Genomic DNA, 24,303 nt, shown 5'->3' with positions numbered 1-24,303 from the left:
TGCGATTGGAAAATGCATGCCTCAGCAAGATCACCAACTCATTTTTCTTGCAAGTTGAAACGGGACGTACAAAGCTGAACCCACCCTTTGACTTTTGCTTTTATCTTTCAATACTTCATCAGGGAGACTGTCAGGGAAGTTCGCATTTGACCTTTACATATTTTGCCAGCATATTTATGAATGTTTATACCATAGATCAAAAATTATAGTTATACATTATTAATTGCTTTCCAGTGAAGAACTATTAAAAATAGAACTCATTAATAAAAAAGGTATGAACACTGAGGCTGACAAACTCGGTAAAACCCACAATCCTTCTCGTACCCCAACTTCTCCAGGCCCTATCACCCATCCAGTTAGATTATGAAGACACGCAGTCCCTTTTCATTGTCATTTAGTAATGCATGCATTAAGAAATGATACATTATTTCCTCTGGTGTGATATCACAAAACACAGGACAGACCAAAATTGAAAAAAACTGACAAAACCACATAATTATACATATAGTTACAAACAGTGTAACAATACCATAACTTGATGAAGAAGTCCGTGAGCACAGTAAAGTTCAAAGTTTCTCAAATGTCCCCCATCTCACGCAGACGGGAGCGGGAAGAAAAACTCTCCCTGCCATGCCGACCACAATCCGACTCTGAGTCATCTGAAAACTTCAAGCTCTGATCAGCTCTCCGACACCAAGTACTGAGCACCATCTCTGTCCGAGCGATTCGACCTCTTTCTCGGTCGCCAAAAGCAGGCAAGGCCAGGGATTTTGAGGCCTACCCTCCAAAAGATTCCCAACCACACAGTAACGACAGCAGCGGATGGGTGTTTCAGAAATTTCACCAGATGTTCCTCTGTGCTTTCATGTCTATCTCCATCAAATCAGAAATTGTCCATGGCCCCTACTTAACAGATACCATGTCATTTTTCACCGGAGAGCTGCGCACGCGCGGTGCGCTGCCATCTTCTCCTCTCACCAGTTCTGTGGTATGTCAGAATTGTTCTATTAACAAAGTTGGGCTTCTGTCCTTTGCATCATTACTCTTGGGACGCAGGCTCCTCAGCCTTCATTGGTTGGCCACACCAATCTGTGAACTTCTGGGAGGAGCTTAGGAGGATTAATGGTGCCTAATGGCGACTCTTTTGCTTGCATTTTCGGAAACAGCTCAATTTCCATCTTTAATATCTTTATTTTTCCCTTTTAGGGTTCTTTTGAAGACCCTGACCTGAAGTTACACGCTGACTACGGATCTCGGCAGGAATGGTACCCGCTCTTGGGGTTTCACGAATGGCCGCTGTTCAGCACACCAAGGGCTCAACCTAAGAGCTTCGTGGCTCTGGAGACGAAGAGATCGGAGGTCGGTGCCTCTGCAGGGCATCGGTGTGTCATTGGAGACAGAAGATCTCTGGCTGTGTGCCTAGAACCCTGATATCTTTGGGCACAGAGCTCAGAAAAAGCAACTTTTTAACATCGTAAACCAGCGAGGTGTTTGTTATGTCTCCCTTCTCGCTGTGAAATGGAGACATCTCTTTCTCCGTTTTTAGGGAGAGAGAGAGCCTGCGGTATGTCAAATACTGGATGAACAACATTGTCTTTGGGGTACTGCAAGTCTGTATCTTTGCTGTTGCCTTGCTCACACTTCAGTGCTCGGTGGCGGGTGCCAATGCTTTTTTTTGCCAGTGGGGGAGGAAGGATCACTGCTTGCTGCCGCTTACACGCAGGAGGGAGGGAAGTTGGGGGAAACTTTGGGGTTCTAACATTTAACTGTCATTCATTCTTTGGGGGCACTCCTCTGCTTTTGTGGATGGTTGCGAAGAAAAAGTATTTCAGGATGCATACTGCATTAAATGTACCTTTAAAACCTTTGAACAGCAAACTTAGACCCCTTTCATCTACAGCCTCCATGCATTCAACATCGACTTTCTTTCAACAAAATTAGTGGCCAAAAAATCGAAGAGGAAGAAAGTCTGGTTCATACCGCATAGTTAATGCCCGTGAGAGAATCACTGGTCTTTTATCACACCAAAACATTTTTGGATTAAGCATCAGTACCAATTCACCAGCCATCTAGCTGATCTCATTGGCAGGTGGTTGCAGGGAAGACTTCTTTAAAGTAATGAGCAAAAGGTAAAAGGGAATAAGAGTATTTTGTTTGATTGTGCAGGTAGTTATGACCTGCAGTCCATTCCCAGTGGAGAAAACAGATTTAGAAAGGCAACTTGAGTGAAAATAATCACTAGATCAATGAGAAAAACAAATTTCTAGTACAAATGAAATTGCTCAACAGGCAGCTATCACGGACTTCGAACTGCTGTGCAGTTTGTCCAGTGAGAAGTCCAGGTTCCTTCGTAAGAATACTGTAAAAAGCACAATGTGGCCCTGTGAGTTTATTCTAGCCTGAAACCGGAACAGAATACAATGGACAGAAAAACAAAGGTGTGCGGAATTAGATATTGTCAAGGGAAAATAATCACCTTGTTTCTTAAAAAAAACAAAAATCATATAGATTTCCTGATATAAGAATAGATAAAACAGGAAAAGATTATGGTGATAATTTCCAAGAGAGAAATAGGACTACATTTTTCAAACATTTTTCAATTGACAACAGTGGCCAGTGATCTCCAGATAGAGCATCCAGAAAGATCTAGTAAACCTTCTGGCTTGGATTCCATCTGCTCCTTCCCAAGTGCTGACAGTCCCTGGTTCAATACAGAATATAGTACAGGAAAAGGCCCTTTGGCACAGGACAATGTTGTGCCAAACTAATCAAACTAGTAGTTAAAAAGCCCAACTAATCCCATCTGCAAACACAATGTACATATCCTTCCTTTCTCTGCATATTCATGTGCCTATCTAAAAGCTTCTTAAGCACTTCTCTTATCTTTGCCTCCACCACCATGCCTGGCAGTGCATTCCAGGCACTTTCCAATCCGTTAGAAAAACATGCATCCAACAATAACGATGACAAAGTAAAGTATCACACTGAAGAATTCTCAAAGTCTTAGAACCAAAACAAAAATGCAGTTGAAACTCACTTTTAAACATCTCATGGAATGCAAAATTGAGAATGGACATAATTACATACGTCGTGGCCTGTGAAGTCTAATTACTGCTTGCCTCGTATTATTTTCACAACAATATATTTGCAGATGGTCACCTCAAAAGTCCAGAATTCCATTAAAGCTCTGTTTAAACTAAACATTAAAGATTCAAATAAAATTATCATAGTTGAGCTACTGTATTGATCTACTGTCCAGTCTCAAGTTTGCATTCAATGAGATGTTTAAAAGAAAGTAGCAATTGCAATGTTGTACTTCATGAACGCAAGGAAAGTGTTCAGGATTTTTTATACAGCACAAGTTGTTTGAAAAATCTTGAATGCTCAGTTAATCGATTCCCACAGATGGCAATGAAGATGGTGGCAACAGTGCAATTTGTGGAGGTGTAGGAAATCACTGATAGCAACTTCTAGATTTCCATGTTTAACTACATTTGCACTTCAATATTTAAAAATTGCTGCCAGACTTCCTCCTCCATAACAGTGGGTGGTGAAAGCATCGACATCAATCTTCCCTGCAAATTCCAGGCCCACATTCCAAATGTAACTAGCTAAATACTAAAAGGTGAAATTTTCACCTGGGATTCAAAATGTTAATGCATCATTGGATTATTAGTGACTTGATTGCAGAATGTGGCTAGCATTAACAAGCATCAATAAAAGACGCCAGCCTTTTCCAAATAGAATGGCAAGCCCAGGCAAGAGAGAACAAATCTATTTGCTGGCCCCACTAGCGGCATTAAAGTATCCGTTCAATGCCACTGAACAGGAGAAAAAAAACGATGAATCAGTTTAGAGCAATTGGGAGAGCTGTGAAAGATTAGATTGTGAAATTACATTCCATGCCGTCAGACCGAAGACTATGGCCCGTGGACATATTCACTGTGGAAAGCAGTTTTACTGAACGCTGCAAGAACACGACAAAACACCTGTGACAATTTTCTGGTAAATTGTGACAAAGATAGATTAATTTCCTTCTGTTGTAGCACTCTCGTAAAGACTGAAGGCTGTGATGCCTCCTGCAAGCTAAAACTTCCAACCGTCAGCTAGAGAAGACTTTGTGGACAGAAACCGTCAGCATCCGGAGCGGAAAACTAGGTGATCAAAGGGAAGAATTGTTGATTTCAAGGTTCAAAGTATATTTATTATCAAAGTACGTATACTTTACACAACCCTGAGATTTATCTCCAAACAGACAGCTACAAAACAAAGAACCCCCAAAACACAAAAGGCTGTCGAACACCCAGTGTGCAGAGAGAAAAACCTTGCAAAAAGTACGAGTAAGCAAACGGCATTCAGAACTGAAATTCACAGAAGTGACTTCACCGTCAATTCAGAAGCTGGTTAGTTGCAGGTCACATTCTCAGTTCAGTGCAGGGATGAGTAAACCAAGCTGAACCAGCTAGTCCCTCGTCTCCGGCCCTGACACTCTGACCTTTTCAATCTGGCCCAACACTTAAATCGTCCAAACCCTGAGTTGTTCCTTGCTCTCAGGCCTGGGCCTTGCTGCTTCGATATGCTCTCCAGCCCGAGACCTGCGCCTTTATTTTAAAAGGGTTTAAAAATAAATTAAAAATGGAGGGGGTCAAACTTTTAATATGGTTAAAAGTCTACTCTCTAGGACTTGAGCAATTGATCTGAGCTGACCCACTGGTGAAGTACAGATGGAATGTTGCTCCTTTATTCATACTCGGCTAGGAGATGGAAAGGCTAATTCGGGATGGAATGGTCATGAAATTGAATTACTTACTCAGTATACTGGTCAACAAAGACTCCCTCAACCAACCCATCTCATTGTAATGCTTTGTTCATGTGATCCGTCACAGAACCAAAAATGGTAGAGGTAATTTGGGAAATTCTACAAATCTTCGAAGCTCTAGAGTAATATCTTTGTTATAGTTCCCCCTATCCACTTCCCTCCTCCATTGCTCAAAGCATCCTTTAGTTTTACACCCCACTTAAAAAGTTTCTCATTATTCTGTCATTCCCCTGGCACCTTATTTTTCTATCTCTACCGCACTTTTGCTGCAACTGTGATACTTTTTGTCCATTCTGTGATTGCTTTTCCTTTGTACTGACTCAATGTAATAATGTTACATCACTACATTGAGATAGTACAAAGGAAAAGATTCTACATGGATGGCACACAAATCAGCTTTTACTTGTACCTCAGTACATGTGACAACAATAAATCAATTATCAAGAACACAAGCCAATCCAAACCAAGATCAAGCTAACTCGTTTAAAAATGTGTAACAATCATTGCACCCCATCCTCAGCCACTCTTGACAGTATTCGTCTTCCTCAAGCAAAATTTTGTCTCACCAGTTCTCAAACCTTCCAACGTGAGAACTTCTCAATATTTTCAAAATCAACACACAGTATATCCTCACCTGTATAAAACAGGTCTTTCGGGTAGATATTGCATTTCGTCTTGGTTCACTGCATAGGACATCAATAGACAACCCAAAGTAAAAGCATTGAGACACAGTCAAACAAGGGGAACATTTGAGACCATCAGGATCAAATTATATTTTTTCTTATGATTAAATTAAAACAAACATTTAGACATCCACAAGCCAATCAAAATAATGTAAAATCTAGATTAGTGAGCCTCTGGGTGGCAAATCAAAGCAAGGAAACATAAATACACACAAGTAATCATCTATGTTGCATATTTAGGGAAACATTGAGAGACTTTGCTTTCTAATAAAATTACATTATCGCTGAGAAAGTGCATGGCACGTCAACCCACACCACCAATCCCCACTGCTCTGAGAAACAACATTTCTCAAATTTAGCAGATCTAGCCCACCTTAAAGTATATGTTCAGCTGTTCCTTGGGCTGTTTAAGGACGAGAACAGTGATGCATTGATGAGTTTTTAATCTGTTAAGAGGACTTGCTATAATTGATAAGAAAGTTTGAGGCTAACCACTTTCACTCTTTGTTCAGTGCACATTATAGAGTAAAAACCATGTACACATAAAACTCGGATAGCAAGCTGACAAAGCCTTTATTTTTCTTTTTGAGCAGAGGAATTCACTGTAAAATGTCTCCTTGTTGCTTTAGTTTTTGGAGTTAGCTTGTTTCTGCATAAGTATCTTCTGGATGTATTTTGTCTCAGGGGCAGTAAATTTATGCCCAGGTTTCTAAGTGTTGGAATTTTAATTGCTGCCATCACAATTCCCACAGTAAGGAATAGCCCCCACCCCTGCTTGTTTTATCATAGGAAAATGAAGAAATGCAGAGGCAAAAGTGCAAGTAACATGCATAAGATGGGACATCATTTATGTCTTTAAATCAAGTACAGCTACCCAGGAAATTCAAAGAAGAATTGTTCCTTGTTAGCTTCACTTCGTAGGATGGCAGCTAACAGCCACGTTGTTTCTTTTAGTCTGACATTCCTGACAAGGCTATTCTGCCTTTTGCTCTGAAGTTGACCATAGCTTTGAACTCTTAATCCAAACATCATCGGGGGGCATATTTATAACAAACTAATCGTCACCTCAACAGCAGGTGACAGAATAAACTGCTGATTAAAAACAACTCTTTAAGAATATCATCTTAGAAAGTTGGTAAGTACATGAGATAGTCCTTCATAAGTTTTCTCTGAGTGCAAGGACTCTATCGTGGTGGAATGTAGCATTCTATTAATGTTATTGCAGCCTGTGATGAAATAGATGATGCGTGTGAACAACCGATATACTTGTAACTGCCATAATGCCTTTACTTTAGGACAACTCAACCTCTGAATGCAAAGTTTGAGTGAAAGGGACTGATCAGATGCCTCATCGATGAGAAAGAATATCATTTGGTACTGATGGAATACAAACCACACAGCAGATCTGTGCAAACTGGTGTCAAGCGAGGCGCACCAAAAACTACAGCAAACCAAAAATCTTTCGACAGCTCCCGTTGCACAACAATATCCCCAAATCATGAAGCCATTTCATTTACTATGCCAACATACTGTATGTTTTGACTGTTTGACAATGATGGCTACTTGTCTGCATGCTCCTGAACATTGACCATCTTCAGCTGGTCCGTTAAGGTACAGAAGTCATGTCTCTGTGCAATACCTCAGTTCCACTAGCAAGACAGAATAACTGATATCAATGTCTTCTCATGGGCAACATTAGGATTGAGTTCCTAATCACAAACAGTCTGCCAGGCCACATCATTCATGTTCCCAACACCAGATTCCTGATTACATGCTCTATTCTACAGGCGGAGATCATCATGTACAATATACACAAGAAAATATTGAAGGAAATGTTGAAAGCATCCTTGAATGAATTTTCCTGGAGATCCGGCTGTTGTGTGGTTCTGCCCCGCTGGCGTGAAGAACTGGAGACTGAGGCTTTGGACCTACTCCGGCTGCTCAGGGAGTGCATCTGGGGCTTAGTCCCGTTCAAGATGCTATTGGCCTCTTTCTATTGTTTGCAAGATGTTTTTTTTTCCCTCTCTGTCCTCTGCGTAGTGCTTTGTGGTCTTTTTTAAAATTGGGTTATTCCGGTCTCTTGCTCTGTGGCTGCATGTAAGCAGGCAAATTTCAAACTGTATGGTTTATACATTCTTTGATAATAAATGTGCTTTGGATCTTTGAATCCTGAGAGTCTCTGGCATGTGACCACTTTAAAAGAAGGTAGTAGACTCATAGGACATTGAAAATTTATCCATTGGGGACATCTGGAGGCCCATCAAGAACGATGGAAGGAGTGCACCACCTCCTGAGCTAGCTACTCATCTACTCCACCAGGCAGATCCTGACCCATCTGTGCCAGAGTCCATAGGTCTGACTCTGGCTCTCATTATTTGTCTCAGATCCAACAGTTCTGAAGTAGAAGCAAGTCATCCTATCTTGTGAAGGTCTAGCAGTCTGAAAGCCACGGCATCGAAACAGTAGAGTGAACCAAGGAATCAGATATTTTGAAAGATCAGCGGTCTCTTGAGGATGCAGCACTCACTTGCGTGTTATGTAGAGAAAGCTACTCCATGCTTGAGAATAAGAAAGCTACTCTATGCTTGAGAATGAGAATGTCTACCATTAACTGGACTATAAACTAATTCTCTGCTTGAAAAGATGTCGATTGGAACTCGAATTGCAACCAAGAGGTTCTAATCGACAAACCATACAAATACAATCTTAGTCTAAGACTGAAGTGCTTGCCTGAAATAATACGGAAGCATTATTTCTGTGAAGTAGTCAGTGTCAAGTGCCATTAGCATTTTATAGCCTGCTGATTTCTTCTTGCAGACAGATTCCAGAAAATAGGTACACTCGGAAAATTGTGCAAAGGAAAATTAAGTTAATTAGATGACTACTGTGTTTCAGAGGATGACTCAAAAATTTAAATGCATGGGTAATCTTTGTGAAATGTACGGGATTTGAATGCTTGCAAGATGCATCACTAAGTATTACCAGTTCATTAAAATTGCTGAGCGTGCACTGAAAACTTCAACTTGTAGCTCTGTGTATATAGGCTGCAGAATATTAAACTCACTGCATGATGATTCTGCGACTGCATTTTTCTTTGCACAGACAAACAGTGCAAGTTGAGTAAAGGAAGCAGCCTTCTGTAAGAATACAAGACATAGGAGCAAAATTAAATGATTTGGTCCTTTGAGTCTGCTCTGCTATTTGATCGTGGTTGGTTTATTTTGCCTTCTTAACCCCATTTTTCTGTCTTCTCCCCATAACCTTTGACAGTCTTGCTAATCAAGAACCTATCACATTCTGTTTCAAGTATATCCAATGACTTAGCCACCATAGCCCACTGTGCAAATAAATTCCACAGACTCACTACCCTCTGACTGAAGAAATTCCTCCTCCCTCCTGTTCCAAAGTGACATCTTTCTATTCTGAGGCTGTGCCCACTGGGCCTAGACTCTCCCACTGGAAATATCTTCTCAACGTCCACTACATCCAGGCCTTTCAATACTCAGGTTTCATTGAGGTCACTCCCCGCCATCCTTCTAAACTCCAGCAAGTATAGGCCCAAACCCATCAAACATTCCTCAAATGTCAACCCTTTCATCCGGGATCATTCTTGTAAACTTTTTTCTGGAAGCTCTCCAACACCAATATATTCTTCTTTAGAAATGGGCCTATGGGCAGTTCAGACTACTTCAAATGTGGTCTGATCAATACCTTATAAAGACTCAACATCAACTCCTTGTTTTTAAGTTCCAGTCCTCTCAGACTGACTGCTAACATTACATTTGCAATGCAGCTGTGCAGAATTTGAACATGTACATAACTTACATTGATGAGAAGTACAAATAGATGCAACCACATTTCAGGAGGGGAGTCCACTACTGAACGCACCGATTCTCTCTTTCTCTAGTTGCCCAACTCTACTCTGTTGTCAAGAAAACAGAGCATCCACCTCCATTCTCACCCTCTCTATATGGCTTACTGAACATCATCCAATGGGTTTCAGCAGAAAATGCAAATGAGGACTCCTGCTTTAGGATATCCACCCACAATATTGCATTGTACAAATTCATTCCCACCTTTAAAACTCTTCCTTTCTTCTAAGAAATATTAAGGTTTCCAGTAGCAAATTTTGAAAGTCCTTTTGACAAGGCACTGGAAGCTGTAGAAAATGTAAAGCTGTAGACCCAACTGGAGTTCAGATTTCTAATATGTAGGAAGTTTTGAAAGGTGTGTGTTAGTAAAAAGCTTCCTCCAACGAAGAAAAAATAATTGAGGAAAGGGTCCCCATGTGGGAAAGCCCTTTATCTCCTTGTGACATCCTTTACTTCAAAAGGTGCTGACCATCACTGCACTGTCAAGCTTTTCTGCTTGTTCTATGGCATAGTTCATGTTATTTAGATGGATGGGACATATGCAGTGTGACTCTTTTAAGTGCAGTATATCTTTTCTTGCTCTTGAAAAATATCACCCTCAGCAAAAGCCCATCCATTGGCCAAAGAAATTTTTAACTCCTTACTAAATTACTATTTTTTAAATCCTGGGAAGTTTTTAAAAACCTACAGAGAGTAACTTTAAAAAATCATTAGAAGGGAAAAGATGAAATATGAAAGCAAGCTAGCAAATATCAGCATTTTTCAAGTATGTTAAAAATAGAAGAGAAATGAGAGTGGATATAGGACCGCTAGAAAATGAGTTTAGAAGAATGAGGGGAGACCTCATAGAAACATTTCAAATGTTGAAAGGCATGGACAGAGTGGATGTGGCAAGAAATTACAAGTAGGATAGATAAAGGGGATGCAGTGGATGTTATGTATTTGGACTCTTAGAAGGCCTTTGACAAGATGTCACACATGAGGCTGCTTATCAAGTTAAGAGCCCATGGTGTTACAGGAAAGTTACTAATATGGTTAGAGCATTGGCTCATTGGAAAAAGGCAGCGAGTAGGAATAAAAGGATCCTTTTCTGGTTGGGTGCCAGTGACTAGTGGTGTTCCACAGGAGTTGGTGTTGGGACCACTTCTTATTATGGTGCATATAAATGATTTAGAAGATGGAATAGATAGCTTTGTTGCCAAGTTTATAGATGGTTTGAAGATTGGTGGAAGAGCAGGTAGTGTTGAAGAAACAGGTAGGATGCAGAAGGACTTAGACAGATTAGGAGAATGGGCATAAAAGTGATAAATGAAATACAATGTTGGAAAATGCATGGTCATGCACTTTGGTAGTAGGAATAAATGTGTGGACTATTTTCTAAATGGGAGAAAATCCAGGAGTCTGAGATGCAGAGGGACTTGGGAGTCCCTGTGCAGAACACCCTGAAGATTAACTTGCAGGCTAAGTCAGTGGTGAGGAAGGCAAATGCCATGTTAGCATTCATTTCAAGATTTCTAGAATACAAGAGCAAGGATGTGATGCTGAGGCTTCAAAGGCACTGGTGAGGCCTCACCTTGAGTATTGTGAACAGTTTTGGGCCCTTCATCTTAGAAAAGATATGCTGGCATTGGAGAGGGTCCAGGGGAGGTTCACAAGGATGATTCCAGGAATGAAAGTGTTATCATACGAGGAACATTTGATGGGTCTGGGCCTGTACTCGCTGAGATTCAGAAGGATGAGGGGGGATTTCATTGAAAGCTTTCGAATGTTGAAAGGCCTAGACAGAGTTGATGTGGAAAGGATGCTTCCCATGGTGGGAGAATCCAGGACAAGAGGGCACAGCCTCAGGATAGAGGGGCACCCTTTCAAAACAGAGATATGGAAAAATTTCTTTAGCCAAAGGTTGGTGAATTTGTGAAATTTGTTGCCACATGCAGTTGTGGAGGCCAGATCATTGAGTATTTATTGATAGGTTCTTGATTGGACATGGCATCAAAGGTTACGGGGAGAAGGCCGGGAACTGGGGTTGCTGAGAAGATAGAAAAAGGGATTGGCCATGAATGAATGGCGGGGCAGACTCGATGGGCCAGATGGCCTAATTCTGCTCCTATGTCTTATGGTCTAATGAGATTTCACCAACTGATCTCCTAGCACTATAAAACCATTCAATAGATGAAACACCAGACCTCTGAAAGTCTTATTTTCCCCCTTTTAGTAACTGAACAAAGGATCATGAATTGCAGCAAAAGATTTGGAAGCCATTGAAACAATTAACACACTTTCAAAGACTAACTTCAGCTTTTAAAGATTGTTGTTCCCATTCTCTCAATACTGGCCTTTATGTATCTGCTCCAGAAATTGGAACAGCGGTTTTGCTACTAGCAAAACATTATACAGACATAGTCTGATTCTAACGAAGCCCAGGTTCAATGATCCTGTCTCACTCCATCAGAGATATTCCCTTTGTTCTAGTCATCTGTCTTCTATCTCCTCTTCTACCATAAACTAGTTTGCTTTCTCCCTGTCCCCGATCTGATGGAAGGCCCTGGGCTGGAGATTTTAACCATTTCAGTTTCCATAGATACTGCTTGACCTGCTGAGAGCTTCCAGCATTATATGCTTGTACTTTCAGATTTCCAATATCTACACGTAACTTATTTTTCCAACTTGTAACTAAACTCAAATTCAATATCCCTTTATCAGAAGATGACGTTTTACCCATCTAAAAAAACAACTGAATACTTTGCTCTCTAAAATATGGTTCTCTTGTTATGAAGCAAAGATGATAAAATTTACCTCAAGGAGTCTTTAAGTAGATTAAGTTTTTCTCACATCTTGTTATAAACCATTATAAAATCTGGCAGTGCACAATATATTACTTTCTCTTCCACTCACTGGAGAAGTCACCTTTACCAGCTGAGTAGCTAGGAATGCCAGTGCCTATTAATGCTTCTTAAAAATATATTTCACTGATCCACTCCACTACATGATCACTGATCATTGTTATTGCTAAGCATCCTACATCTATTCTCTTCCCTCCCCTACCATCAGCTTTACGCTCCAACCTTCCAATCTCGACACAAAAATTCTCCCCAGTCTTCCACACCGAACACCAAAACTGATCAGTGACAATTCGACACTGACATTAAACCACATTTAAGAAAACATCAACGGACCTCAAATCATTAATCTACAGATACTGTAAATCCAAAATGAAAATAGAAAATTCAGTAAACAATCAGCAGGTCAGGCAGCAACCCGGACAAACTGGTGTTATTTATTTTCAAACAAACTTCATTTTATGGTACTGGAAAGTGCTCATCTGTTCTGATGGAGGACCTTTGACCTGAAACACAGACCATTTCTCTTCCTACCTATGTGACCTGACCTGCAAAGCATTTCCAGTATGTTTGGTTTTTGTTTCAAGTTTCCATCATCTGCAATTATTTTCACGCTTAAAATAGCAAGGTTTTACCTGAGATCTTTTTGAGTGGAATTCACAGGGAAGAGGTAAAAGTTAAGGTAGGAGACTTTTCTGGTGATCAGAGAAATTTTAACAATGAATCGTGAGCAGCCGGTTTGCTCCTCATGGAGCTTAGGATGCCATGTTGAAGTTGTGCAAGATGTTGGTGAAGCCTAATCTGGAGTACCGTGTGCTGTTTCAGTCACCTACCTATGGGAAAGATGTAAAAAAGACATTGAAAGAATGCAGAGAAAATTTACAAGGATGTTGCCAGGTACAGAGGAACTGAGTTACAAGGAAAGATTGAATATGTTAGGACTGTTTCTTTAGAATATGGAAGATTCAGAGGAGATTTGATAGAGGTATACAAAATTATGAGGAGTATAGATAAGATAAATGTAAGCAGGCTTTTCCCACTGAGGTTGGGTGGGACTGCCAGCAGAGGTCATGAGTTAAGGGTGAAAGGTGATAAATTGAAGGAGAACATGAGGGGAAAGGATCGTGAGAGTATGCAATGAGCTGCCAACACAAGTGGTGTATGCGAACTCGGTTTGAATGTTTAAGTTTGCATAGGGACATGGGTATTAGGATTATGGGGGGGGGGCTATGGTTCTGGTGCAGTTCAATGGGAGTAGGCAGATAAAATAGTTTCAGCATGTACTAGCTGGGCCAAAGAGCCTGTTTCTGTGCTGTAGTTCTCTATGACTCTCTGACTGCAACGAATGATGGGTGTGGCCAATGAAAGAGGACTGGTGACAGTTAACACATGAAGTTCTTAATGTCGCTTACCAAAATTGCATCTGATCTCATTAAAGGTATCAATTCCATTAGCTGGGAGTTTCTTTAATTAATAAAGCTTTCAGCTGCATTAGAAATATACAGAAACAAATCACTGTGCAAGTGTTCAAAGCTTGTCGATGAGATAGCTACATTGGAGTTCATCTATTTCAAAGTTTTGACGGGCATGTAAAAGAACTGAAATCATTACAATGAAAGGATAATAAAGGATTGCATTTCAGAATAATGCCTTATTTATAATTAGAGAACATTGAAACTTCAATTTGAAATTCACCATATTCAAGATAATATTTCTTGCAAAAAATATATTCATATTTTCCTGAATATAGCTTGGTACTCATGGAAAATGCCTCACATAAATAGAAAATTGAAATGGGCAGCAACGTTTTCCAAGCTACAGATTCTAATCACATCTGGGAGAACAAAGCAGCAATCATTCCTTTATTTGTTTGTTGCTATGGAAGCATTTTGCAGATATATGTGTGCACAATTCTAAAGCGCTTGTGAATAAAGGCCCTTTACTAATAACTAAAAACAAACTGCTGGAGGAACTTAGCAGGTCAGGCTGCATTTGTGGAGGGAAATAGAGAATCAATGTTTCAGGTTGAGACTTGGCTCCTGTCTACCCTTCAGTCAAGAGGAAGGGTGCCCCCTGTAACAGCAACTGTCCATTCTCCTCCACAGATTTTGCCTGATTCAATGAATTCATGGAGCCATTTGTGTTTTGCTCCAGATTCTAGCATTTCCAGTGCCTTGCATCTCCACATCATTGGTATCACACCCCTTGGTCAGAACACTATTTTTAACCTCTACTAAATCCTTTATTTGTCTATGAGGGAAGTCACAAAACAGGAGGTTGAGCAACAACTGGTACTTTAAATATCCCATCAATGCCAATGATAACAGGTAGGCATGTGATCCCACCTATCATCGCCCAACTGATCCAGGGACCGAAAAGTATTACCTTGGCCTTCACAGGCAGATGCATATAGATCCTAGTGCTTGAGTACAGCCTTGTCTACCAATAATGGTCACCCTTAATCTCCTGAAAAACTTGGAGGGCTGGAGATAGGAGCAGAATTTCCGGACGGTTCTTGTGAGCAAAGCCCACCTGGGTAGGAATCACCTACTTATCCTTCTTCGCCTTGTGCTACAATGGAGACCATGTTTTTGGCTCCTCGCTTACCTCATGCTGAAGGCTCAGTAGGAAATCCACAAGGAAAGGCCATCCTTAACCTTCAAATGTGAATCCATTGCTGTTATTTATTGCATCTGATGCTCTTGGTGCAGCCTCCTCTACATAGTCTAGGCGACTTCTCTCTGTCTGCTGCACTATCCAGTTTCTGCTGGAGTCCAGCCAGTTTTATTCTATTTTCCATTCCCACATGCCCCCACTACTGCTGAGTTGAGGTCAGATGCAGAATAAAGTCTCATCCCTTCATGGTATCTCCAACCTGATGGCATGAACATAGATTTCTCTAACTTCAAGTAACCATTCCTATTTGTCCTTTTTTTTTCTTGATCCCACTGTCCATATCACCCTATATCTTTTCCTTTCCCCATCCTCTTGCTCTGGCATCATCCACACATTCTCCCACTGGTTCCTCTCCCTCCAGCTTCCCTTTATCCACATTCCATTGGCCTCTCCTATCAGATTCCACCTTCTTCAGCCCTTTACTACTTCTACTTATCACCTCCTAGCTTCTTCCATCAATCCCACTCACACCTTCTCACCTGAATCTGCTACTCACCTGCCAGCTCTTGCTCCACCCTTCCCCCCACCTTGGTAAACTAGTTATTTCCCCTCATTCCACTCTTGAAGAAGGGCCTCAACCTGAGATGTTAACTGCTCATTTTCCTTCAGTGATGTAGCCTGATCCACCAAGTTCCTCCAACTCATCTTTTGTGCTCTAGATTTCTAGCATCTACATACTCGTTTCCAATATTAAGTTTTGTATTCACTGAAACTCACTCCAAGCCACAGCTGCAGCTTTCAGTCCTATTCAATGGAATGAGCTCCCCTTTAATTAAATCCACAAGTGAACAAAGATCTCTTTAACTAGCACTGTTTCAACTTCACTGAGGTGGCACATGGCAAAACGTCAACTGTGTGCTCTACACAATGTGTTTCCTGTGTAGCCACATCATAACTATACAAATTCCTTATCAAAATCACATTGATAGACAACAAGTTACAACTGCATTTTGTGATCGAATTCATGCTGAATTGTTTTTGCATACAGGATAAAGAGAGAGCTATATAACACAAATCAGTTTCTAAACCCACATCAGCAAACAGCTCAGCATACCAGATAGGCTGAGTGAGCTCAGGCTTTTCTCAGGATGAGAGGTGACTTGGTAAGAGTATACAAGATGATAAGAGGCAGAGATAGAGTGGATAGTTAGAGACTTTTTTCAGGGTGTTAATGGCTAATATGAGGGATGTGGGGGCAAAATTTATATGTGGTTGGAAGCAAGTATAGAGGGTATGTCAGAGATTTTTTTACACAAGTGGTGGATGTGTGGAACGCTCTGCCATGGGTGATAGTAGAGTTGAATACATTAGGGACATTTAAGAAACTCTTGGATAGGCATATAATTATAGAAAAACGGAGGGCAATGTAGGAGGAAAAGGTTAAATTGATCTTAGAGTAGGTTAAAAGATCAGCACAACATTGTGATCCATAGGACCTGTACAGTGCAGTAATATTCTATGACAGAATCACAATCAGATTAAATATCACCAGCATATGTCATGAAATTTATTGCTTTTGTGCCAGCAGCATATTGCAATATACAATAATAAAAACTGTGAATCACTGTTCTTTTCTGCAAGTGAGGGGGTTGGGATTGTTATTGTCACTGTTTTTCTGCAGGGGAGTGGTGGGGGATTTTGGGGTTGGCAGTTTTTGTTTCTCTTTCTTTTTCATGCTGGTGTGCGGGTGGGGGGGAGTTGATGTCTTTTCTTTCAGCAACTCCATAGTCTTTCTGTATTTCTTGGCTATCTGGAGAAGACGAATATTAGAGTTGTATTGTACATGCATACTTTGACAAAAAAATTAACCTTTGAAACTTTGAGAACAGGGCATGCTCTGGCTGATGGGGGTCCTTCATATTAGATGCCACCTTTTTGAGGCATTGCTCCTTGAGTGATTTGCATGTTAGTGCCCATGATGAAGCTGACTGAGTTAACAACTTTCTGCAGTTTCTTTCAATCCTATGCCACCCTTACTTCCCTTACCCCACGGTAATGCAGCCAGTTAGAATTCTCTCCATGGTACCTTTGGTGACATACCAAATTCCATGAAATCCTGAATGAGCTATAGCCACCGTCTTTGTAACTACATCAATATGTTGGGTCCAAAATAGATCCTCTGGGATGTTGACTTCCAGGATCTATACTGTATACAGGTTCTATATTGTGGTGTAATAATTTATGATCTATGCTGTGATTTTTATGCATTTTATAACGTCACCTTTTATGCACTCCTATTAGGTGTAGCAAGTTTGCTGAAACTGCTGATTCTACGTGCAGCCATGGTTACATGATTTAGCAATATCGGCTATTTAGTATAAGCATATGCCCTCAGCCAAAGGAGAATGGACGTAAGGAGTAAACTCTACCACCACTGCCTCTGAAAAGCTGTGATAAAATGAAGATCCAACTGTACTGCATTCACCTGCTCCTTCATTTCTTTAGTCTGGATATGAATCCACATACAATGATGCTGAATGGAAACTGTGGAAAGCAATTCACATTCAGATTAACAAATGCTAATGTTGATATCACAAATTTGATTTGATTAAAGGTAAATTATAAAACTTACAGCACAGATGGAGGTGGAGGCAAAAGCAGATCTGCATAACATACTGGTAAAAAAGTGCCCGGTGCAATCAGTAGAAATTGGTTAAATCAATCATATTAGCAATACAGCCATGCTGGCAATAAATTTGAGTTATGTTCTCCCATGGAAGGAAATCTTTTAGGCTGCTGAGATCCTCAATATCTGGTTGTAGGTAAGCTCCAAATATATAATCAATCAACACTTTAAAAACTGTTAAGAGATAACTCACCTTCCTTCAATCTTTTCTCAACGATTGCTTTGGTAGTGTTGACAGCCTTGTATAGGAAACCACATAGAAAGGTGGACTGTGAATTATTAGAATGAGTGCCAGCTTCAGACAATGAATCAATCTTTGGAAGAACTAGCAACAGAAATCAAACAATCAGAATTGGTTCAGATAAAGTATATGATTTCATAAGGCCATTCTATTAGTCAATTAACAACTCGACTCAAAATTTTCACCCACTTCTAGGGTCGAACAGGCTGCCTGAAAAGCTTTATTCCTCATCTTTTAGTATTTTTACAAGGGTTTATCAAAGCTCCCTGATTCTACATGAAATACTGGTTGGCACACAGCCAACTCCTCAATGCTGATCAAAGAACAGTATTCTCATGGCTGGCTTTGAGTATCCCACCTGTGGAATATCAATCCAGCCTAGTTTTAAGTCTTAGCCAGCCTAGGTATGATTTCTCAATGTAAATATGGTCTGCCATGAAACATAGAGCATTGAATGTCAAACAAGACAGTTGAACTTTTTTCCCCAATATTTCATAGGTAACATTGTTACAGTATAAAAGCACTAGAGAAGATAGATTTAAAGCTTCCTGGCGTAGCTTTTGCTTATAAAAGGCTTTGATATCCAGCTGTCAAACACTTGGAAGCTCAGCCTCTGCTTTGCACAAGGAATTGGTGCTTTTATTTCCCTCTCATCACAAAATAAAGGCACTGCATTCCTATTAATAAAAGTAATTAATTATACAGATACCTTCAGAGATTTACATTCCTCGAAGGTCTCCCACTTTTTTCCCTTCACAGGACTAGGTTAGTTATGAAAAGCTCAGTGTTTCACAGGAAGAACCAAGCCTCACGAGCATGGTAGTTTTTTTTCAAATAATAATCAACATTTGAAAAATCAGTGGTCTAATCTATCCTTAAACAATAATATTGCTCGCCCAACAAGTTCACAAAATCAAAATTATATCATAATGCGTAGAAAATACAACCTTCTAACATAACTGTTTTACCTGAGAGCTTATTGTGAAATAAAAATTCCATTTGCAATCGCTGCCCAGCCTTCTGTGCCAACAGGTAAGGTGTACAATGAGCAGCTTCTCCTGTTGCACACATGACATCTGCCCCACTGAAAACGAGAGACAGAGTCTCTAAGATGTCTTGCTTCACGACAGCTTGACATAAGGCCTGCATATGCACAAAGAGGTAGAGCACATTACTAAGAATACAGCATGCAATGGCACAATTATAGGATAAAGTAAAATACCAAATCTACAGACAGAAAACCAATGTATGACAAAACATAGCTCAAGTACAAACTAAGCATACAATAATGATACTGGTGGTTTTACCACAAAAATATCTGATTGTTAGAGAATTTCTGATTACCCAAAGATCCTTTTTTTCTGTTCAGCATCTTGCACCTATTCTGCTGTACAATAAAACCAAGACTGGATCTTTTAACTCAGCAGACAGGAGATGTCAGAATCAACTTTTAAATTCCTCAGTGTTATCATCTCAGCAGACCAGTCCTGGGCCCAGCACATAATTGTACTTAAGAAAAATTTGCAGCAGCTAAGTATATACTAAGTAGTAGATATGACCCAATCCATCACAGGTAAAGCCCTCCCCACCACTGAGCATGGAGTATCGTCACAGGAAAGCAGCATCCATCGTCAGGGACCCCCATCACCCACAACATGCTCCCTTCTCGCTGCTGCCATCAGAAAGAAGGTACAGAAGCCTCAGGACTCACACCAACACGTTCAGAAGCAGTTACGACCCCTCAACCAACAGGCTCTTGAACCAAAGGGGATAAACTCACTCATCTTCACTTGCCCCATCACTGAACTGTTCCCACAACCTACGGACTTATTTCCTATGAACTATCGACTCTTTACCTCACGTTCTTGATATTTATTGTTTATTTATTATTTTTATTTCATTCTTATTGTATTTGTACAGTTTGTTATCTTTTGCACACCGGTTGTCAGCCCTGTTGGGTTCGGTCTTTCATTGATCCAATTCTGGTTATTGGATTTACCGTGAATACCCACAAGATAACAAATCTCAGGGTTGTATATGGTGATATTTATGTACTTTGATAATAAATTTACTTTGAACTTTGAAGAAAATGGTAACAGCAGCCTGGAAAACACTAACGGAATTGGATTCAACATCAATTTATCAAGTGGGAAAATTGTGTTTGAAAAATTTATTTTGATCTCAAGTTGTAAACAAAGTAGACAAGCGTGAATCAACTGCATTGTATGTGGACTTCCACAAAAGCCTTGTGAATATGCTGCAAAAAAGATTATAAAACAAAATTACAGCACATAGCATTGGGAACAATATACTGGCTGGGAATGAAGAGAGGTTAACAGACCAAAAGCAAAGAGTTGGAATAAATGAGTCATTTTCAGCTTGAGAGGCTGCGACATGTGAGGTGCTGTAGGGTCAGTATTTTTGCTAAAGTGGCTTATAATTTATATTGCTATCTGGATGGGAGTTCCAAGTGCAACACATGCAAGTTTGCTAATAATGCAAAGCTCTGCAGTAGTGCAGGATGCGAGTAGGATGCAGCAAGCTTCAAACAGGATGCAGATATCAAAGTAGTATAGTGTTTAACACATCGCTTTACAGTGCCAGCGATAACCAATTGCGGTTCAATTCCCACAAGTATTTGTAAGGAGTTGAAATGTCCTCCTGAATACTGTGTAGGTTTTTTCTAGATGCTCCAATTTCCTCCCACATTCCAAAGATGTACAGTATGGTTAGAGTTAGCGAGTTGTAGCATGCTATGTTGGCACCAGAAGCGAGTGAATACTTGCGGGCTGATTTGATTTGATGAAATGATGCATTTCACTGCGTTTCGAAATATATGTGCAAAATAAAGCTAATCTATTAAGTCTTTAATCTTATCTTTGAGTAAGTGAATGAGCAAGGACACGTTATTAATAGGCATCCGTTAGTCTCATGAGACCATGGATTTGCGCCTTGGAAGGTTTCCAGGGTGCAGGCCTGGGCAAGGTTGTATGGAAGACCAGCAGTTGCCCATGCTGCAAGTCTCCTCTCTCCATGCCACCGATGTTGTCCAAGGGAAGGGCATTAGGACCCATACAGCTTGGCACCGGTGTCATCGCAGAGCAATGTGTGGTTAAGTGCCTTGCTCAAGGACACACATGCTGCCTCAGCCAAGGCTCGAACTAGTGACCTTCAAATCACTAGACGAACACCTTAACCACTTGGCCACGCACCAACACAAGGACACGTTATGGAAACCATGGAAATATGCGAGATCACTTACTCTGATAGACAAAAAAATGTATTTTTTAAATTTCTTGTGTGAACAATGTTGGTGTTCAGATGGACCTAGGTATTCTCGGTACAAGTATCAGTGAATGTTAACACACAGCTTCAGCAAGCATTAACAAAGCAAATGGCATGTTGGAATACAATGCAAGGGGATTTGAGAATATGGGGATCTTGCTTTGAGTAGTTTGGGTCCCAGAGAGATGAATTCAACAATATTGTGTACAGTTGATCCCCCAATCTGAGAGAATATATTTGCTGTTGAGACAATGAAGCAAATGATTCCTGAAACTTTAGGCAATGGATAGGGAAGGGTGGTGTTTTTCTCCAAGAGGAGTTTAAGTGGGCTCTGTTTATGCTATCAAATTTAAAAGAGGTGATCAGATTGATATCTGTCAATTCTTAAGCAGCGTGAAAGGATGGACATTTCCACTGGTAAGGGTGCACAGAACCAGGGGTCACGGTATTAAAATAAAAGTCCAGCCATTCATGGCAGTAACAAGCAGAAATGTGTTGAACCAGAGAGCAGAGATTCCTTTGCATACTCTTCCACAGAGAGCTATGGATTATCTGTCATCAAATATATTTGAGAGAGGAACAGATTTCATTCGAATGTTAAGGGAAACTGAAGGATATGGGTTAGTGCAGGTGAGGGCCACTGTGGTAAAAAATTAGCAACCACACCTACGCTAAGTGGTACAACAGGCACAAAGAGTCAAAAAGCCAAATCCTGCTTCTATTTCTTTTGTTTCTCTGCTAACCCTATATGCCTCAATTTTCCAAATATACATAACTCTTTTGATTCCATTCTTGAGCGTACTTAGCAACTGATCCTTTACAACTCTTCAGCAGAAAATTAAAGATTCACTGCATCTGGAAAGAAGTCCTTTCAAATTTCCAACCTGACCGGCCGAATTATTATTTTGAAACTGTTCTATTCAGTCTAAGTAGAATCATATCTGTCAAACCCCATAACAGTAATGCGTATTTCATTGAGGATGCATCAAGTTACTATAAACTGAAGAGACTATAGATTTAGTCTGCGTAATCTCTCTTTAAAGAAAGACCACCTTTCAGTCAAACCTTTCAAACTTATACAAGTCCATTTTGACTCCACCCAATCTTATAGTTATTTTCTATGTACCCTGCCACAACATCCCTTATTATAACATTTTCCTTACTTCCCAACCAACATTATTCATCTCTTCTCTCCACAGATACCAAATACCCTCCCCTCACTCACAGCCATTATGATTTTGCATAAGATTTCTGGTATCTACAATATTAGTCACAGAGCACTACACCACAGAAACAGGCCCCTTAGCCTATTTTCTCCTTGCCAAACAATGTATTAAGCTCCCTAGTCCCACTGACGTGCACCTGGGCAATAACCCTCCATACTCCTCCCATCCATGTATCCAATTTCTCTTAAAAATTGAAATTGAACACGCATTCACCATTTGTGCTGGCAACTTGCTCCACACTATCACCACCCTCTGAGTGAAGGAGTTCCCTCTCAGGTTCCCCTTTCAACATTTCAACTTTCACCCTAAACCCTTGACCTCAATTTTTAGTCTCATCCAACCTCAATGGAAAAAGCCTGCTTGCACTTGCCCTATTTATACCCCTCATAATTTTGTATTCAGTGCCTCTATCAAGCACCCCCTTATTTTTCTACCCTCTAGGGAATAAAGACCTAAACTATTCAGCCTTTTCCCTATAACTCAAGTCCTCAAGTCCTGGCAACATCCTTGTAAATTTTCTCTGCACAATTTCAATTTTATTGCTATCCTTCCTGTAGGCAGCTGACCAAAAGTACACTCAATATTCCAATTAGGCCTCACCAATGCCTTACACCATAAGACCACAAGATATAGAAGCAGAATTAGGCCATTTGGCCCATTGAGTCTGCTCCACCATCTCAGTGTGGCTGATCCATTTTCCCTCTCAGCCCCAATCTCCTGCCTGCTCCCCATATCCCTTCACACCCTGACTAATCAAGAATCTATCAACCTGTGCCTTAAATATACCCATTGACTTGGTCTTCACAGCCGCCTCTGACAATGAATTCCACAGATTCGCCACTCTCTGGTTAAAATTGGCTTCTACAACTTCAACATAACATTCCATCTCCAGTACTCAATACTCTATTGATTTATGAAGAACAGTGCTGAGTTCCTCCATCATTGTGTGTGTGTGTGTTACTTATATACATACAATATTAGTTTGAAGACCAATAGAAAGAGATAGGATGGACTATTTAAAAAAGGTACTTTTAAGGAATCTTTCTGCTTTGGGAAAGATAAATAGTACCAATGTAACTTTTAGAAATGACATTATTCTCGAAGAGAATGACTTTCAAAATATTTTGTCATTACATTTACTGTGTAGAGGCATAGCGAAAATGAATTTTATACAGAGAAAAGCAATCTGACAATTCAACTCATAGCTAGTAATGGCAGGCAACATATTGGGAGAGAGGGAGCAGTATATTTGAGAACTCTTTGGTGGAAGACCCAGAGTTACTATCAAATCAATATAGCAAATTCATAAAGTGACAGAAACACTTAAATGGTCATGCAGTATCTGTGCAGAGACAAAAACAGTATTAACTCTTCAGGTCAATGATCTTTCATAGTTCAAGTTTAAGTTATTACTATTCAACTGTAAACATCTATACTGCCAATGAAACAATGCTCCTCCAGACCAGAACAGAAACATTGACTGCTTCTCCTGCACAGAAATCAAGTACCTGCAGCTTCTTTTTATTTGCTTTTTGAGAAAGAATGGATGATTCAAATAATAAACTTATGAAGCTGTTTAACAAAAAAATAAAACCTTAATTCAGAGAGAACACTGATCATCAAATAATGCAGAACTTGCTTAGCGAGAAAGTGCGCTACCTTGTTAAGTTCTTCCTGTGTTAGAAACGACGAAAGTTTTTTTCGAAACTTTCCCTCTTTATATTTTTGCATGATGAATTCGAGACGTTGGTTTGGTGGAGCATCCATATCCAGCTCTTCACTTGGTTTAAGATTTGCTGCCCAAAAGCTGTTGGCTGTTTTATTTCCCACCACAATAAAAAGCTGCGATTCAAACAAAGGAAACAGCATTTAAATATCTGAATTATTTGGAAAATTTCATTCCTTTTTAACTTCAGTATTCAAATTATCAATTATACTTCTGGCTTGAAATTGGTTGAATTCAGCTTTCACATTTGACCTGCTCTGTGTGTAAACCAGCATAGTTGCTGTGACCCCAAATTTCAGCAAGAGACAA

The 24,303-nt window shown here is 40.1% G+C and overlaps 1 protein-coding gene across 7 annotated transcripts in view; it reads right to left on the bottom strand.

Annotated features, from left to right (window-relative positions):
* The window catches only part of arap2 (ArfGAP with RhoGAP domain, ankyrin repeat and PH domain 2), a 389,695-nt gene that overhangs the window by 150,344 nt on the left and 215,048 nt on the right, over positions 1–24,303 (bottom strand). For all 7 annotated transcript variants that reach the window (XM_072252909.1, XM_072252908.1, XM_072252910.1 and 4 more), the window contains 3 exons: positions 23,928–24,110; positions 18,726–18,900; positions 17,710–17,841 (listed from right to left, as the gene is read on the bottom strand). In XM_072252909.1, the coding sequence (XP_072109010.1) occupies positions 17,710–17,841; positions 18,726–18,900; positions 23,928–24,110 (490 nt within the window). The remainder of the gene's footprint in view (positions 1–17,709; positions 17,842–18,725; positions 18,901–23,927; positions 24,111–24,303) is intronic.

The sequence above is a fragment of the Mobula birostris genome, chromosome 3, assembly GCF_030028105.1.
Source record: "Mobula birostris isolate sMobBir1 chromosome 3, sMobBir1.hap1, whole genome shotgun sequence".
Lineage (NCBI taxonomy): Eukaryota > Metazoa > Chordata > Chondrichthyes > Myliobatiformes > Myliobatidae > Mobula > Mobula birostris.
Note: the sequence above shows the minus strand (reverse complement) of the source record. Positions and strands in the feature narration are given on the sequence as shown.